Source organism: Pezoporus wallicus, unplaced genomic scaffold, assembly GCF_028554395.1.
Source record: "Pezoporus wallicus isolate ANWC-B61680 ecotype Strahan unplaced genomic scaffold, APGP_CSIRO_Pwel_v1 scaffold_11491, whole genome shotgun sequence".
NCBI lineage: Eukaryota > Metazoa > Chordata > Aves > Psittaciformes > Psittacidae > Pezoporus > Pezoporus wallicus.
In genome coordinates, this window is record NW_026642649.1 from 4,748,817 (window position 1) to 4,767,325 (window position 18,509).

The 18,509-nt window shown below is 43.5% G+C and overlaps 2 protein-coding genes across 5 annotated transcripts in view; one reads left to right on the top strand and one right to left on the bottom strand.

Annotated features, from left to right (window-relative positions):
* The window catches only part of ACAD11 (acyl-CoA dehydrogenase family member 11), a 31,465-nt gene extending 28,549 nt beyond the window's left edge, over positions 1-2,916 (top strand). Inside the window, exons 18-20 of the mRNA XM_057431320.1 lie at positions 1,676-1,792; positions 2,214-2,323; positions 2,714-2,916. Of these exons, the coding sequence (XP_057287303.1) occupies positions 1,676-1,792; positions 2,214-2,323; positions 2,714-2,828 (342 nt within the window). The 3' untranslated portion in view covers positions 2,829-2,916. The remainder of the gene's footprint in view (positions 1-1,675; positions 1,793-2,213; positions 2,324-2,713) is intronic.
* A 429-nt stretch (positions 2,917-3,345) lies between these two features.
* Positions 3,346-18,509, bottom strand: part of DNAJC13 (DnaJ heat shock protein family (Hsp40) member C13) — a 55,082-nt gene continuing 39,918 nt past the window's right edge. For 3 of the 4 annotated variants that reach the window (XM_057431314.1, XM_057431313.1, XM_057431315.1), the window contains 17 exons: positions 17,861-18,040; positions 16,802-16,969; positions 15,785-15,898; positions 15,356-15,472; positions 14,618-14,795; positions 13,550-13,641; positions 13,108-13,207; positions 12,618-12,692; positions 12,342-12,454; positions 11,767-11,936; positions 11,382-11,424; positions 10,340-10,513; positions 9,180-9,359; positions 8,800-8,940; positions 8,211-8,354; positions 7,412-7,511; positions 3,346-4,203 (listed from right to left, as the gene is read on the bottom strand). In XM_057431314.1, coding sequence (XP_057287297.1) covers positions 4,106-4,203; positions 7,412-7,511; positions 8,211-8,354; positions 8,800-8,940; positions 9,180-9,359; positions 10,340-10,513; positions 11,382-11,424; positions 11,767-11,936; positions 12,342-12,454; positions 12,618-12,692; positions 13,108-13,207; positions 13,550-13,641; positions 14,618-14,795; positions 15,356-15,472; positions 15,785-15,898; positions 16,802-16,969; positions 17,861-18,040 — 2,187 coding nt within the window. In that variant the 3' untranslated portion in view covers positions 3,346-4,105. Of the gene's footprint in view, positions 4,204-5,550; positions 5,663-7,411; positions 7,512-8,210; positions 8,355-8,799; positions 8,941-9,179; positions 9,360-10,339; positions 10,514-11,381; positions 11,425-11,766; positions 11,937-12,341; positions 12,455-12,617; positions 12,693-13,107; positions 13,208-13,549; positions 13,642-14,617; positions 14,796-15,355; positions 15,473-15,784; positions 15,899-16,801; positions 16,970-17,860; positions 18,041-18,509 lie in introns of all 4 variants that reach the window. The other variant, XR_008975137.1, reaches the window with a different exon arrangement.

The following is an 18,509-nucleotide window of genomic DNA, read 5'->3' on the forward strand; positions in this document are numbered from 1 at the left end:
ATCTGCTACAAACGAATTGCCCAACTGAGGAACCCTCTGTGCTTTAAAGGCATTCATTTCTGTCTCAAAGATTAACCTAAAACCTGCCCATGGTAGGAAGTTGGAACTGGATGAGCTTAGGATCCTTTCCAACCCAAACCATTCCATGCTTCTGTGATTCTATGTCCCCTTGCAATGACTTGGATACCCTTTGCTGGATCTGAACACAGGTTTTGGCCCCATGTGTTTTGTCTTTCTGCTTTCACTCATCAGTTTGGAATGGTATTTTTGTCAGCCATCCACCTCATGGTTCTGTAGTTACAATCCAAATTCCCCATTTTTGCGTGAATTTGTCATCAAGCCATCTCTGTTCGTGGTGACCAGCGCCACTCAAGGGTCTGAATGCAACTAAAACTGTTACTTCTCTGCTCAGTTATTTGTACTTATGAAAGTACAAACCAAATCACGGCCCTATTGGGATTTTTGGTCTTACCTTGCTCTGGAATTGAAATACTGTTGTGTGGGAGAAAGCATAATAAAAAGGTGACACTGTTTTTTTATAGGAACCATCAGCATTTAGTAGTTGCTTATCACATGTCAAGTGTTCCTATGTCTATTTCAAGAGCTAGGATGACTTTATTGGAAAAAACAAGGGCAATGGAAAGAGGAAGCTGAATTAGTGTCTGGCATAGGTTAAAGAAGTTTGTACAGATCCAGAGGGAATCATCTTACATCCCCTTTTCCAGTTGTGTCAGCGCCAAACAACTTCCATTCATGACCATAACCCAGAGTTCATGCATTGCATGAGGTGCACTCTTATGTCTCAGCAGCTCAGTGAAGTAAAACTGATGTTCATGCAGCAGCAGAGCTCCCCTAGAGCTGGGAGGAACCTGTGCTAAGGGGCTGCCTTGGGGAACAGAGGCTGTCACCACCCTTCTGGAGGCAGCAGGGTGTACCTGAACCCCTCCTCCGGCTTTTGCTGCCATGAGGCTTCACACTGACACGAGCACTGCATGTTTGTTCATGCCTTCATAGCTACAACATCCCTGCTCCAGGCAGCTTTTGCGCTGACAAACGTCCCATGAGCAGGGTTTGGTTTTGCTGTGGTATGTTGGCTGAAAGGGGAATTTGTGAAAGGAGCAGGGAAGGGTTGCCAAGGCCATAACTTCCTTTGGATCAAGGCAGCTGCTGATTTATCATCATTGGTGTGAACAGGCAATTGTGGCAGTTATCAGCCCCGCTGCAGCTGTGCACATGACACACCACTACCAGTACTTGAAACAAAACAGAACCAATTCTTCTCCCTTTTCACCTCCCACTGGCTGGAGCCTGAGGCACGTTAGACAGGGAGAGGGTTGTGAGTCCTAGTGGGTAAAGGAAAGCAGTAAAAAGCAGGCTTTGAGGGGCTTTGGGGAAAGGGGGAGCAGGCAGTGGTGTGACCAGGAACCGGGTGTGCCAGAATATGGAGTTTTTTCCCCTTTTCCTCTTTCCTGCCAGGAAAAAAACTTCTTTCCATTGAGTATTCTGTCAGTCAAGTAGTTTCTTTCTTTTTACTTCATTCATGCATTAAACTACCTTTAATTTGCACCCAAGTGCCTCCAAGGGATGCTGAAGGTGAGGGGTGTCTTCCTTCAGGCAGGGCTTCCCAGGCAGGCTGGGAGCATTCACGGCCTGCTGCTGGCTTTGCTTTCTGCAGGAGGTTGTTGCGCATTGGATTGCTGAATGTCGCCTCGGGATAGAACAGGCTCGGCTGCTCATGCTGAAAACAGCCTGCAAGATCGATGCACTGGGCAACAGAAAAGCAAGGAAAGAGGTAAAACTGCTTTTGGCAGCCTCAGGCTAGGACTTGGCCTTGCAATAGCTGTGCATCCAGCTGCCTGAACCACAAGCTAAAGCACAGCGCTAAGCGTAGCGTAACTTTGTGTTGAAAATAGATGGTCTTGAGTTGTGCTTTTGATTGGCACGAGCTTGAAAAGTGTTCTCAGTTAAAAACTCTGGGCTTCATCTGATGAAGTTGTTAAAAGTTAAAGAAGCTCAAGTATTTCTTCCCTGTCTCAACACAATGAGAGGTTTAGGTGACTGGAAACAGTTCTACCTTATGCAAGTAAGCCCTCATTCAAGCCCAGGGGGAGGAATGGGCTGGGAGCTGCCAATCTCACTAGAAGGGTTAGGTAAGCATTTTCATTTCATTATGAAACTCTTTACTGATAATGTGGGTTCTCGTCTAATTCCAGGTAGCCATGACCAAAGTGGTTGTCCCTCGAGCCGTGCTTAAAGTGATTGACTGTGCAATCCAAGTGTGTGGGGGAGCAGGAGTTTCCCAGGATTTTCCTTTGGCTTTTATGTGAGTAAAGAGAGCCTCAGCTGTAGCTTCTGAGCATTCCTTTTAAAATCATTTTATAACCCATTTCACCTCAGATAGCCTGAAATAATGGTCTTTACGCCTTTAAGCTAGAAAAAGCTTAAACCATTTGGTTTTACAATTCAATTCCACTGCAATTGCAGTGCTTTACCTTACCTAAAATAGTTCATAGCAGCACAGAGGGCCTGTTCCTAAAGCTTTGAGGAAAAGCAAACTTTCCCTTTTCCATCCCATGTACCTCAGGCCTGCCAGGAAGATTCTGCTGCAGTATCTCCTGCGTGATGACCTTTTCAAAGAGGTTATTGTCACAAGGCTGGCTGGAGCAAACAGTGCTGAGTGCTCCTGCTCCCCCTAACCCAGCTCTCCCCACAGGTTTGCCTACATCCGGACCTTGCGCCTGGCAGATGGGCCCGACGAGGTTCATCTCTCGACCATCGCAAGGTGGGAACTGCTTGAGCAGTCCAAGAAGCTAACAGCAAAAATCTAACATCAGCACAAAGCACCTTGCAGGCAGGAAGGACTCTGGAAGGATGTTGTTCAGTGCAGTAGTGTTGTTTAAGGTAAAACTGAATACAACCACCTTATAGAATCATAGAATGGATTGGGTTGGAAAGGACCTTAAGAACATCCAGTCCATACCCCCTGCCATGGGCAGGGATGCCTTGAAACAATACACATTCTCTCACTCTTTACTTGCATTTTACACTTTAATCAGGGGCTTGCTTTTAAAACCTTGCAGAGTGCCTTGTAAATACCAGAGTGTGGCTGAGTTTTCTAACACTAAATCTATTTTCTAACAGCCCTAAAGTTTCTTCTTTGCTCTGACCCAAAGCCTTCTTTATCCCTTTAGTGTAGGCAAAGCAGTTTTAACTCAACAGTTCCACCCCAGGTAGTTTATTGCAAGCTGGGTAATGGCCAGGAGCCCTGTTTAGCTGTACTCAAGTTCAAGGCTCTGATTGCTCTTGTTTCCCACACCTTCAAAGAACAGCTTCATAAGGCCACCACCTTTTCTCTCATTAACAAGGCTCTTAATTCCCTTTATTTTAAAATTTTCTGTACATATGAATGATCTGTATAATGTACACTCAATATAGAAAGTTTTTATATACTGGATAATGTATAGAACATTTCACAATTACACTAATTTCTTACATAACGTCAACTTTAAGGTTGTTTTTTTGCTGAAGCTCTGTCAATTTGGTCAAGCCAGTTATACATACGAATGTCTAATGGTGTCTGATCTCAGGAAGAGGAGAATGTTAATGATTAAGGACATCAGTGAACCGGTGCAGGGACAAACCCTTTGCAAGTCATGTTCAATGGGAGTGATCATGTCAGACTGGGAAGAGGGGGGGATGCCCTTTTAGTGGGGGTGGGTGAGGTCAAAGTGATTTTAGCCCAATTCCTCTAGACTGTAGCTCAACTCCAGTCGTGCTAATTCATAAAATATAAAAACTAGGAAAGTTTGATTCACAGTCTTGTAAACAAATAGAAAGGAACAAAATGTGCTTACGTACAACAAGAAAAAAAACTTCTTGTGTACCCATTTCAGCTGATCCACAGAGTGCTTCCTTGTGGTACAGTGTGACAGAATCACTGACTTTTCCCTAAAAAAAGAAGAACCAAACAAGTCTTAGAAAAAGGAATAACACTGTCATAAACACTTGGAAAAGGCAGTAAGTTCACTTCAGAGCGTTGGAGGAAAGTGCTGTTCCTCATCACTGGCCACGCTGCCTTTGCCTCTTTCACACAGGTCTGCAGTCCTTAGCTGCCATCTCCCACTTCGTTGTCTACCGGGGGTGGTACGTGGGGCATTACAGATGCTGTCGTCCCTGCAGTGAGGTAACCAGCGACTCCAGGGCCTTTTGGGAGGAAAACACAGTGCTGGTGAGGAACCTTGAACCAAAGAGCAACTGAGCAGCTTTATCCCCTCTGGTACCACTCAAACACATCATTTAAATCAACCAGACACCTAAACAAGAACATGTCAGAGTTTCCATTTAGATTCTTTGGAATCTGGGAATAGCAGGAATTCCAGCTAACTCAGCCCACCAAGTAGAGTAGCTTGTGGAGGCCGTTCTCAGACTTGCTCAGCATTTTTTATTCTAATGTGCCAAATGAGTTCCAGAGGAACCCCAACCACTCTCCATCCCACCTGCACCGTGGATGTGGCACTGAGGAGGGGGTGCCCAGCCTTTACTAATGGGGGGATCCACTGCAGGAGCGAGGTGAGTTTGGGTGAGCATCCCACCACTGCTTCAGCACTGCAGGGGGTCCCAGTGTGTAGTTAAAGGAAGTGCAGAGAGCTGCCTTGTGCTTTAGGCAGCTCTTAGTGCCTCTGCCTAGGAAGAGGAACAGCATTCTTGGGATACACAAACTGCATCAGAGATAACTCCTCACCGTCAATACATCTCGATGTCAGTAACTGGAGGGGTGGGCAGTTTTGCACTGCAGACAAAGCCCGTCTCCATTGAAGCTTAAGAGTTTAAAATGTACTTGTATAGAGACTTCCAAACACAGCCAGAACTGCTGCTGCAGCAGGAGGTGTTCCAACAGCAGCTCTTACCAGATTAATGACTGTAATAAACTGCCAACCCACAACACGCTCCTGCATCGATACAGTGATCAACTTGGTGTTAGACCTTCAACCCACTGCTGATCTTCAGCAGGGTAAGTTCTGCTGCATCCTTAATGTTCCCCCCTTAAGTCATCCTCACTGAGTTCCCCCAGATTTGCTACCCCTTCATGCCCCAGCCTCCCTCCTCACACCACAGCCTGGAGCCATCACATGAGTGGTGTTTGTCTTCTTGCCAACAGTCCTCCACTTGTCCTGCAAGCAAGAGAGCAAAGCAAAACAGTGTCTGTGGTAATAAAAGCTGTCTGGCTTCAGAACAGGCTTCTCTTTGCCAGCCCAGCAACAGCATCTGCCCAGGGCCAGTCCCACTTCTACATGTCCTGCTGCAAACATTCCACTAGTTCTTTTGTCTCTCAAGCTTTTCCACCACAGGATTCCTAATGCACTTCACAAGTTTAGTAGTACCAGTGAGTATCAGCCACTGCAGTTGTTAGTTTTATGCTCCTGTGTGTTGAAGGTGGCATGTTTATCAGTGCTCTGCAGTTCAGGCCCACACGTTTGTTACAGTTCTGACATGCATCTACAACTTGGAGTGCACCGAGTGCAGCAAGTGTGTTTGCAAGATGGTATCTACCTGCTTTAGAGAGCTACACAGAAGTGAGCAAGCTGCCTGGCAGAGCAGATCTAAAGCCCACTTCTCAGGTGAAGGGGACTGCTGCCAGTTAGAAGGGAAGGAGAAGAGACACCTGAGGGAAGAGAAACAAGCAAGGGAAGTTTCAAGGGAAGTGCAAATAGCAAAGCAACTTGAAGCAAGACATAAGGCAGAATATAAGATAAAGCAGGTTAAAAATAAAGCTTGTAGTTTGGTTTCCATCAAATACAGCTTATAGTTTAGTTTCCATCTATACTTGGCATTTCTACAGCATCTTCATTCTACATTTGCAAGCACTTATACATTAGGCAATTGAAATGCAGCAGAGGCCTTAAGGAACTGGACAGCTGTATTACCCCCAGTCTCAAGCCTGACAATGCCTGGTAGAGTTTCAGTTCTTGGCCAGTAATCCACCAGCATTTACTTCATTACATTTCTCATTACAGTATTTATGAGATACCCATGAAATTCAGCTCCAAGTGAATCAAGTGGTCTTTGTCAAAGCAGCATTAAATGGTACAATAAACACAAAACTCCTGGTCAGAGCTGAAGTGCTGAGTCTTTCCTGTGTGGAAAGTCTTGCCATATACCTGCTCTCAAAATACTAACCATCACTTCCAGAACATCTAAAGCCTGACTTGAAAGGTTCTTGCTTCGTTTTCTCAAGACACACGCCAGAAAACCTTCCCTGTCTCTGTGGCTATCTGATGTGTACCTTGTTAATTCAGTCACACTCAAAAGCTTTACCACGATTCCTACACTGGGTTGTAGCATGTGGCACACGGGAGTGTTCATACTGTCACAAAGGCCTTGAAAACCTCACCTGGGAGCCTAGACTTGTAAGACTGAGCATCAGCTGATAGCTACTGAGGAGTCAGACATTTGTACCATGCACGGCTTTAGACAAAGCTTGCTATGATGTTGTTACACAAAGTATTTTCAGATACAGCAACAACTCTGTGACAGCAAAGCTCTGGACTGTGATACAGCAGAATACAGTCAAAGATGTGTCTGTCAAGTGCTGCATGTGAATGAAGGGAGAACCAGAATTTGATTTGTTATGACTTTACTGTCCCAGGATTATGTCCCCCCAGTGCAAGTCCCAGCAAGGACGTTCACAGCAGTTGCTATCCTTTGTGGGTTCACAGTACATAGCACAGCTACAATGCTCTTCTGCACTGTTCAGGATGCAGTAGGACTGAGGTGACAGCTCAGGCTTGGTGGTGCCATCACAGGCTTGGTGGCACCAGCAGGGCACTCCAGGGTGCACCACAGATGCATTCAGGCCACAAGCTCTGTGTACAGGTACAAGGCTGTCCCCAGCAGAGGGGCCCTGCCAGTGCTCCGAGTCTGACTGGAACATGGGCTCACACCTGAGCTGTTCACTTTCACGCTGCTCCAGACCTACCACTAACACACCCTGATTCATGTGGCACAGTTCAAACAGTCTCAGTGATTCTGAGCAAAGTTCACTCCTCCCCAAAACCTTGGAAAACGTCATGCTCTGCAACTCAGACTGATCCTGAGAAAGCCTGGAAAGATACTGTCATCCATTAGTTCTGATCACACCTCTGCTTTATCACTACAGGGTAGTGGCAAGACTTGCCAGTGTCCAGACTCCACTGCACTGATACATAGGTACAGCGAAGACACTGCAGAAAATAGATTCTCAACCACAAAAGTCTGGCTTTTGATGAGTGTTTTAAGAACTTACTGTACTTTTACAGCACTGTGTTCAGGCCACACGATGGCTCTAGAACCTGAGGATAAGCTGTATGTCCAGAATCAGTGACAAGTAACAGTTCAATAGGATGCAGGACATAAATAGGAAAGGGTTACTAACCTGTGAGGTATCCTGCTGTTTGTGTCTCAGAAATGAACAAGTCATGTTTCTGATCCTTGAAGGCACTCCACACAGAAGAACGAGACAGGATTTCATTTACCTACAGTTGTTGAAGAGATTAGCAAGATGAGCAAGTGACATTTGTAACATTCCAGGGGAACAAACCCATTCTCTAGAACCAAACCATTGCACAGGTATTGCACAGCAATAGTTCAGGCTACAGTGTGGAACCTCACAGTTCCAAGGAGACTGTATCAACTGTTTTTTCCCTGTGAATTGTGCAGCTGAACTTCATGAGCCTCCTGCATTATGTGAAGTCATTTAGTTGCTTGACTTTCTTCCCCATTCCCCAGTTCAGGTGACAAGGAAAAGCAAACCCTGCAAGCAGCCACTCGCCATGAATCTAGAGCTGACCTACAACAAGATGTTTCCTGTACTACAGCAAGATAGGGACAGCCTGGAGGAAAAACCCATCCCCACTTTCCCTTCTACTGATAAAGCTTTCAACACAAGGGTAAGAGAAAGGCACCAAGAACTAGCACAGTTACTGGGACAGATTTTACTTGCTTCAGTATAAATCCCTAACACTGCTGCAGTTGCTTGGGAGTTGTCTTTTATTGGCAATCCTCACAGGAATCAAACCAATGACTTCTTCACCAGAGATGGAGACCTTCCAACCCATAATGATTCCGTAGTTTCATGACGTTAATGTTTTAGGTGGAATGATGCACATGAGAGACAGATGATGAAACAAGAGATGCTGAGTTTGATGCCCAGTGAAGGACTGGTCAGTACTCACCTGCTCTCCATACTGCAGGCTGCGAGACATGGACTTCAGAGTTTTAACAATCTGAGCTTTTGTTGCAGCTGGGCTTTCCAGGTTCTCGAGACCAACCCCTTCAAGCAGCTTTAGAAGGTAGGGGACCAAATCTGCCTTCAGAGCCTGCACACATACCCAAAGGAGTTGTCTTAACATAGGCTAGGAAGTTCCATACAGAGGTTTTACATTACTGTGTTAGTGTGAACCACGAGTGCCAAGAGCTATTACTAAGTATGTACAGGAGAAAGCAGAGGTACTGTCCAGCAGTTCTATGTCTAGCTCTAAGCTCAGTTGAATTAGTTGGCATTCCTCTGTTCTGCTTTCTCAGCAGACACAAGCCAACACTATTCTTACGCAGTAAGGTTCACTGCTAGGGTAAGACCTTGAACAGGTCTGCATTTTGGAGAGAGGACTGACTTCCAACTTCTCCAACATGAAAAGCACGCTAGATAGATGGCTTCTGGGAAGCCTCCTGCATACTGAAGTTGAACAGTCGTCCTGTTCTTATGAACAGTTTAGATACCCAAATGTAACCACATATTTTACAGTCTGACAATGTACTACTTACTTGGGCCACCAAGTCATTTTGTTCCTTCTGAAACATTCGATTAAGTGCTTCACAGGCTACACCAACTATATCTGATCTCTTTTTCATCCCATTCATGAGAGGGCTGATGGTCTCTAGTGATGCCATTGCTCGAACACAAAGCTACAGAGAGACAGAAACATCCAGAGTAAGCTTGATGAGTATGGCAGATATGGGCAGCCAAGGCCATCAGTTTCTCAGTGTATTTAATTTATCAACTCCCCATCAATTAGCTGCAAGTCCCTGCTCATCTGGCACAGTATTTATCATTACAGTAAGGCCCTTCAAGGAACAGTGCTAAACAATAGCAATAACTCCAGTGATGCTTTTCTCTCCCCTTGAGCACTCAGAGGATTCCTCACCTCATTGTCAGACAGTATGTGCACCACACGAATGGCACTTTTAGGAATGGCGTTGTTCTTGTGATTCATAGCTTGGATTATCTTGTGAAGATGACCAAGTGGAGGAACTTGATCAGCCAGCTGAGGCTGGGCACTGAACAGGCACACAGTTGCTGTGGTAATGGTTTCTAAAGTTTCCCCCTGCAGAAGACAAGCACAAAGTGTAACTCAGCAAAGCCTCACGTATCACACCATCACAGCAATGCTCCTCACTTGCTCTGCATCACACATTTGTTTTCCTCTGATGCTTTTATCACATCACTTTACTCTGAAATCGCTAAAACAAGAAGTTCAGAACATGATCAGCTCCAGTAGTGACAGACATTCACTAGTTTCATGAACACACATCACACAACAAATCCTAAGCACTATTTCCAGTGGCTAGAGAAGCCAGTGTCCAGCTGCAGCCTCTGTGTGCACAGCAGCACACACGCCAACGTGCTTGCTGGAAGCGGATGTTTAGGCTGACCACCTGAATCCTTAAAGGCTTCGCTTGCTGTATTCTGCATGCCTATACAAAGTGCTGCCACATCCAAAGATGACCATTACATTCAATGTGCAAGTTCACTCCCTCCCTGCGATACTAAGGATACATCTGGACAGCATTTAAAACACAGTTTTTAGTAATATCATTAAGTTAGACTTGAACATTGTTCTTATTCAAACTGTAACACATTCGTTCTACTGCATTCCACTGACTGTTAGATGTCAGCCTGGTGTAGGTCACAGTTTACACCAGAATGGGAAACCAGTGTTGCAGAAGGACACGAGAAGTGTCAAGAGTTGAAAACTTCCAAGCAGGATAGAACAAGTGCTATTTGCTTAGGTTGGTGAGTCATGGGATAATTTAAGACACTTTATTAGTTAAGCCTCATCTTTATCACAGAATAAGCCTCTAAGACCTACTGAAGCTAGTTCTATGCCTTCAGGGACTTTAAATGCACTGACTCATGCTCAGAAGTCACCTAAATACATCTACATGCTTTTATAGAGAGCCAGAAAAGAGACCAAAAAGCATCATGTAAGAAAGTGCAAGAATCCAAGTTACTCAGATACTAAAAGACTAAAAGCTTAAAACTGCTAAAGAAATCCAAAGAGCAGAATCAGAAAATCCATCTTACATGGGGGTTATTCTTCTCCAGCAGTTCAGTAAACTTTTCCAACAGTGCAATGAGAAATTCTCTTGGTTTCCGCAAAACCCAGGCCGGCTGGGCAATAAAAATCCTTAGGAAGACTCCCCCCACTGAAAGTTCACCTTCTGCCTCACCATACACCACAGCAAAGTCTTCAGGAAGCTGTTGATTGGAAAGCAGAGTTATTGGCAAGGGCATTTGTGAGAGCTGACATTGTTCCTTTAACATCACGGCTCTGGGGGTGAGGGCCACTGAACTAAATGTATTCTTCAAAACCAAGGAACACTTCATCTTGAAGGAGCACTAGGTAAAGAAGCAAGAGAACAGTGCAGGCAGTACTGCTACAGTGGAGCTTTCAAAGAACGCAGGTAACTGAATCTACATCTATCCTAGTTCAAGAGAAACACCAGCAACAAGACTGATAAAACAGCCCTTTCCCTTCTTCCTTGTACACCTCAAGGGATGGCTTCTCACCATCAACTATCAAAGCTTCCAGTTTCCACCTGCATCTAAACAGCCATCCTTGCATGTGTTCAGTTGTTTTCATGTTGAACTGTTGGCAGGAAGTCATACCAGGCCTTTCACAGACCCTGGGAAATAACTACAGACTGAAACATCTCACTGATGTACCCGACATGATAGAACAGACAGTGATTTTGGAGACTCAGTGGCCTCCTGAACATTCACCAAGAGCAAGTTTACTGCAGCAATATAACCAGTGACAGGACTTTACCCAACAAATCCATATTCTCCTTTGCTGCTGACTTTTGGTGAGTTTTAGAATGACCTGAACTGTCAGAAAATTCAGGCTATTACTGGCAAAACCACTGCCAATGCAGTGTCTGATTTCATGGTACCAGAAACAACGAAAGCATCAATTCAACATTAAAACAGTTATGTTAGCACAGAAGTTAAGTTCCTCTTGGTACTTTAAGACAAAAGCCTGCCAGAGAGTTACATACATGCAGATACTATCAGCTGGCTTAAAGTCTCCCTGGATGCACTCAAAGCAGAAACGGTGTCCTCTTACCTTCCAGTTAGTGTCAGGGTTGTCCCTCTGAAGTTTAAAGTGCCTTCAAAAAGAAAGTACATTTAAACAAGCAGTGAAAGAAGCAGTTTTTCCTGCTTGACACCTCAGTCTGCCCCTCTTGTTGTGAAGGAGTTCCACTTTTTGACCCCGTTTTCTCCTCACTGTAATCCCCCTTCCAAATCTTACAGCAGTGAGCAAACACCTGGACTGTGCATAAGCTGCACTTTGCATCACTGAGTAACAGCTACAATATACAGTGAACAAGTTCCTTCTCACTGAAGTCTGCCTTTTACAGGCAGAACTGTCTGACAGTTCTATAGCAACTCTGGTTTACTGCCACCAAAAGAGCCTCAGTTAAGGAAAGAGTTAGTAGGTCTCCACATACTCAAGCATCATTTCTCGAACTGTTGTTGATACTTTCTCCCTGGAGTTGTCGTTCCAGATTAACTCGGGATTTTCATGAGTTCCCTCAAAGATATGAACGGCAGCTTCAGGGTTGTCTCTCATGGCATCCATGAAGACTCCAGGTAAAAACTTCATCAGTGTAATTCTAACCTAGAAGCGATGAACAGAATTGACATTTTGTACACTGTGAGACACACTAACTGACAGAACAGAGAACTCCAGGAGGTCCAAGTATCTGTAGTACTGTCATGCCAACTGCTAGAACACAACGGCACCAAACAACAGTGCTATCGTTTTAAATAGCGCTAGCCTCACACTGGTGACGGGTCTCAAATCTGGGGACCTAAAGTCATTACAACTAAAAACCAAGCTGCGTAGAGCAAGTACAGTAAATACAACTGCTGCTAGAAGTCTGCTCACCCTTCTGAAAAAGCCACATTGCTCTTCACATGAATGTTTCAGTCACAGAACAGGTTTTACTCTTTCGTTCTGTCTTTACAGCAAGGCAGGTAATATCAGGACAAGAGTTCCAACAAGACCTCTTAAGATCCTTACCTTTGGACCCACCAGTTTATCTGCAGTCATTTTGGCAAAGAGCTCTGCTGTTTGGGCTCGAACCTGCGGGTGAGTTGAGTTGCAAAACATATCTAGTAAGTAGATTAAAGCACCTGTACAAAGAGATGGGAAAACAGTCAAGTTTTCTGCTGGTCACAAGTAGTATGTATTCACCAATTCCACATTGATTGTTCTAAAGGGAAGAGGAGGATTTGACCGCTGTATTTACTTTAAGTCCTGTGCTGCAGAACCATTTGCTTTCAGTGAGCACTGTACCTTTTGCCATGGCCTCTTTGATTATTTTTGTGCTAGATGTCAAAGCATACAAAGTCTCAAGGACGAGCTGCCGACCTGTCAAAACCAAAAGCATCAAGAACTTTGATTAGTTAATAGTCTTTATGGCACAAAGAGGAACTGAACGAATCTTAACAGAAAGCTGTATCGAAACCACAGTTAAGCTTGTGATAATTTCAAGCTTAGAGATTTCTGGTTAAACTCAGTTAAGGAATGTCCTATTGTACATTCTAGAGTGGCACAACTCTTAATCTACCTCAATTGGAATACCTCAGTTCCTTAGTCAGTAAATACCACACACTTCAAACACTTGCAATGCATATGCTTCAGCTCACACATTTAAGACAACAAACAGGTTACTGAAATGCTGTTTTAGCCTAAATCTCAGTAGTAAGCTCAACCAGCTGCATTCTAACTGATTTGAGTTGGAAACTCTTTGCCTTGCAACACTTAAGGATTCTATAGTACATACTTGAAGGTAAGGAATGCAGGAGTGCCAGTAAGTTCGCAAGAACCATTGCCTCAGCAATGTTGTTAACACATTCTTGGTTACTTGTCACTATGTTCACCACCTGTAAAAGACCACAAACAGCACTTGATTATACTCCAGCTGTTAAGACACTGCCCAGAAAATGCAGTGTAGGAAACCAATCACCTCCCTGGCCAACACAGCTAGTATCTATAATGCTTATTCCCATCACCAAATTGTCTTCTCACCTCAGATGGGAGCAAGGACAGAGGCAAGAAACTGTCACTTATTCCTCCAAGGAGGAACTGACACCTTGGAACCCCAATCTTGATCCTTTTTAGGTAACTAACAGTTACCCAGTCAGTTTTGTTTATGCTGATTCTGTACAGCATCCAGACAAGGGGATTTGTGGTTGTTTGTCTGGTTGGTTGGTTTGGGTTTTTACCTCCAGAGCCAACTGCTGCACCTGGCCAGCTCCATGAACACGCAGAAGGGAGAATATCAACTTAAAGTGACCTATGCATTCACACTCAGAACCTGCAAGAGACCAAGGAAGTTATTCTCCTCATGTTAGCCAAGGCATTTACTGAAGGCTGTCCCAAGACCACATTTCACTTTACAGAGGTGTTAAAGAATGCACGTGTGTATATAGTCTGCCACAGTAGTTAGAAGATCTAAATGCTGACACTGTCTATTAATGCAGCTTCTACAAGGTCACACTTCAACAGTGTTTCAAAAGCAGAGGATACTTCCTCCCTTTAAAGCTAGTTCTCAGACTCCCTAGTTACTTGCATTCTTACAAGTTATCATCAATCATCAGTACTTCTTGTGTTCAAATACACCTCCCTTTCTGATTTTCCCAGCTCAGAGCAGGGTTGCTATCTGCTGCCTTCAGGCTTATAATTACCAAATACAGAGAATCCATTCAGAGAACAACTTAGCCAGCTATTATTAGAAGCCATGATAGTAACATGATTTGCTTTTAGAACTAACATAGTACAGTAGGAAAACATCCTAATCGTGTCTCAGGCTTTAAGTCTGTACATTGATACCTGTTCATTAACCTTCGCTGGTATTAGCTGCCTACTCTCAAGAACATCTTTTCCTGCTTTCATAAAGCCCTGACACGTTTTTAGGTTTTACCAGTAGGCAGTACTCAGCTCAAGGAGGTTCTTCCTGAAGCAAGGAAGTTTAAAAATCAGCTAAAGATTCTTCGAAGGACTACAAAAAGTTGTATCCAAAAGGTTTAAGTCTTCCTGGCAAAAGCAGGCTAGAATTAAACCCCAGTGTTTCAGAAAAGAAAACAGATAAGGCTTGGATTTCACACAAAACTAATCCATCTACTGATAGTGTTCTCTGGGCAGAGAGGAAAAGCCTGTATGGCTTATCAAAGTGCTAGTCTGTCAGCCAGCAAAACAAGCTTGCTTCTGGCTGGAAGATAAAGACTACAGAGCTCTGCATTTTGAAGGTTGTCCACAAGAAAGCTACCAGGGAAGTTCAGTTTTAAGCCTACCTGGGTTGTGTTTTATCACGTTTCTCAGAGCCTCCAGGGCCATCTCAACTCTCCGTAACCGATCTCCATGTTGATTGGACTCGACTTTCCCCGTCTGGGTTATTGCCATTAGCGTATGAAGGTACTGTGCTTGTGAGCCTATGTAATCCAAGAGGCTTGCAGCAAATGCTTTAGGAAGCTTTAAATTAGAGATGAGAGCATTTTTAGCTGTGTGATGCAACAGTGTTCACACTGGAAGAAAGTGCACCCAAGTAACTTGGCCTACATTTCACAAATCCCTTTCTTCCAGACAAGCAGCCAGGAAACACTTTGCTACTACGATCACTATAGTATCTGGAGCATATCAACCCTATTTCAGTCTAAACACACCCTTACAAAGCTGCTGCTACTTCAACAGCACTCTTAAGGTGTGTGTTTGTCTATATATATATGTAGACAGCAAAGCCATGAGGCAGAATCACCACCTCCTGCAAGTACTGAATCAATCCGAGTATCTGCAGTCCAAGCTGTCAGAGAACAGGCATTAAGACACCCAAAGCAGCACGTTTTATGACAAATTTGGACTTGTTTAATTTTATCTGCTCCAACAGAGATATTCCATAACATGCTCATCCCATTGAAGGAAGCTGCCATAAGCCTTTGTTTTTCTCCAGTCTGTTTGTACTGACAGATAGATAAAGAGGAAGAAGTAGCATTCCAAAGACTTTTTTCAGCAGGAAGGTTTTAGCTACATCTCACCTCTAGTTGGAAGGTAGGGACCTCATTGTAGACTCTAACAAAAATCTCTCCCACAATAAGTTCCTTTGCATGGTCACTGAAGACAAAGTCAGATCCATAGCTCTTGTCACAATCACCCTTTAAGCAGAGAGAAGCAACACAAGTTCAGATAGAAAACAATCTTATTGAGTTATAACTCAATAACAAAATAGAAAATATCTGAACAGAAAACTTACAGATTTAGCAAAATCACAAGCTCTCATTGAAACATTACAAGAAATAAATACACAAACTCTTAGATTTTAAGACTCCTAAATGAAGAAAGTGACTTAGGCATAGACAACAACGAACACTTGTATTAACTATACCACTGCATTACAAGTGGACGCACCAAAACATGAAACAGGTTTAAACAGACAGTAGTGGGATTTGAAATACAGAGTATCTTACTTTCTTAATCATGCTTTCTTGTTGAGATTCCAAAAACTCAACTAGTTCAGCTCTTGTCCCATTGTTCCAGATTAAGTAGGGGTTCTCTGTGTTACTGTTAAGCATCTTCAGAGTCTAAGAAATAAGGAACTGATGTGATGTAATGCATTTACAAACACTTTTCAATCACTATGCACAATAATCAGCGTGTTTCATGATACTAGTTAATCACATACTAGAAAAACAGTATTTGTAAGTTATTTGGTACAGCACAATGTACATTTTCATTTTTCTTTATGCTGCTTGGAGCCATGCTTAGTTCAACTGCCCTTTTACTTTTGATAGTGAGCAGCAACTATAAAGTATCTCTTTGTAGATGACTTCCTTGGTACCACTTGTGAAGAGAGATCTGAAGGGGGCCTATAGGGATGCTGGAGAGGGATTCTTCATTAGAGACTGTAGTGACAGGACAAGGGGTAACGGGTTAAAACTTAAACAGGGGGAGTTTAGGTTGGATATAAGAAGGAAATTCTTTCCTGTGAGTGTGGTGAGGCACTGGAATGGGTTGCCCAGGGAGGTTGTGAATGCTCCATCCCTGGCGGTGTTCAAGACCAGGTTGGACAAGGCCTTGGGTGATATGATTTAGCGTAAGGTGTCCCTGCCCACGGCAGGGGGGTTGGAACTGGATGATCTTAAGGTCCTTTCCAACCCTAACGATTCTATGATTCTATGATTCTGTGTTTAGTGTTTGCTCTCTATCATCATTATATCCTTAAGCCTTGAACAATTAACTTTTGTTCCCATATTTGTTTTGCAAATATTATCCTACAGGGTACTGTTCCTGCCCATTGTGTTTGAGGCTAAACCAACTTCTTTTCCTTGCAGTTACTCCAAATGCAAAGAAAACCAAATTGCACCGCTATTCTCTGTATCAAGTTGGTCTAAGAGAGTTTTGGTTGGTCTAAGAGAGTGTTTTAGAAGTGAGCAGGTATTCCTTTCATGAATCACTAAGGTAAGTTTTGGCCAACAGATGCTTACCTCAGTAGGACTGACCACAGAGAGCTTCCTTGCAATGTAGGGTGTCAGCATTCCAGCCAAGCTTTTCCTGATCGTTGGGTTTTCAGGCGTAGCTTGTTCTTCAGACAGATAGCCTCCAAGGCGACTCAGGGCCAGGAGACTGAGCTTAGCAAGGCTATTTGCTACCTCCTGAAAAATACAGAGTTAAAAAACCTTAGAGCTCACTGGAGAAACGTCAGAATAGCCAGAAAGAGTTGTCCAACATTTCTACACCAGAGCAAACAACTGGTATCCTCAATTTGCCTGCACCACTAATTATGTACTGATGTCTAATAAAGCACTAGGTGCTGCAGAACAGCACATATAATCACTGTGTTGGGTGCAATAATAACTGACATGAGCACTGATAAGTAAGAAAAACCGGGGCACCAAGATGAGCTGAAAACTACAAGAGCTATTTAGTGTAATAGCTGCTGACCAGTCCACAGTTCTTACTAGCATAATCAAATACCAGCATAACAAGCCTTCTATGACAGTGATACAAAGAGGTAATAACTCCACACTGTTCAAAGCTCATCTCATCCAGTAGCTGAGGATGAAATGCCATAGAGGCTCACCATTCAAGGAAATGAAGTGTGAAGCTACTTTCACAGCTGTGGGGCAAAGGGACAATACAGTCCTAAAGTAGATATTTCGGATAACTTCATGGTTATCAATAGAGAGCACCTTCAGTTGAGCTTCAAGAGGCAAAAAAAACCCCCAACCAAACAAAACTACTTCTTCTGATTGCAGAAATGTACTTTTTTACTGTTCCTTGTAGGTAAAAAATCTCTTGCATTAAGTCTACCAGAAACTCCAGGGTTTGGCAGCTTTAACATTTGAACTCAAAACATAAGCTACTCAAAAAAAACCCCAAACCCCAGCATTACACTGCTACATAAAGGTCTCCTTCCAAAACTCTTCTGTTATTGTTCATGTAATTCAAGGACTCTCACAAGTATTTGAGAACACTTGGTTTGTTACCAGGAGATGCAAGCAACAACTCTTGGTGCCTGAAAGCATTCACCTTGTTAACATTACCTGGTGATTTGAATCTTCACTTTTCTGAATACCACTCTCTTCTAGTGTATAGTCGTAGTTGAAGAGGTAACCCAGTAAGTACCAGAGAACTCCAGCTTGGAATAAGTGTGTTTGCAGCCAGTAGTCTAAGGCAAAGGAGCTCACACACTCTACTCCCAAAGCAGCTACTCGTGGTATATTCTGAGGGAGGGAAAAGAAACTTGCCTTAGTCCCTGTGACCAAAGCAAGCCAGCTGGCTTCATTACCAAATACTTAAAGTCAAAACTTGCTCATTCTAGAATACTATCTAAACAGCACAAAGATGAAATCTGAAGTAGACTGAACACCATCTGTGGTCAAGTTCAGTGTCCAGTAGCCCAAACCATGACTAAGGAGTCAGCATCCTTCAAAGGAATAGTACTTGAATAGATATTTCATATGATTATAAAGGAACCCTGAACAACTGGTGGGAAAACAGTTCAAGAAGGTGACAGAGATTCCCAGGTGAGGTTTTTGTGCCAATACGTTTGCTCTGCAGGGACTAAGGAACACACAAGCATCTACAGTCAATACTATAGTCTGATTTTAGTCTTGTGTTTTCTATAGTCTTATGTTTTCACATACCTCATATGAGAAGCACAAAGACAAGTTTTCCTTTCTTAATACAGAC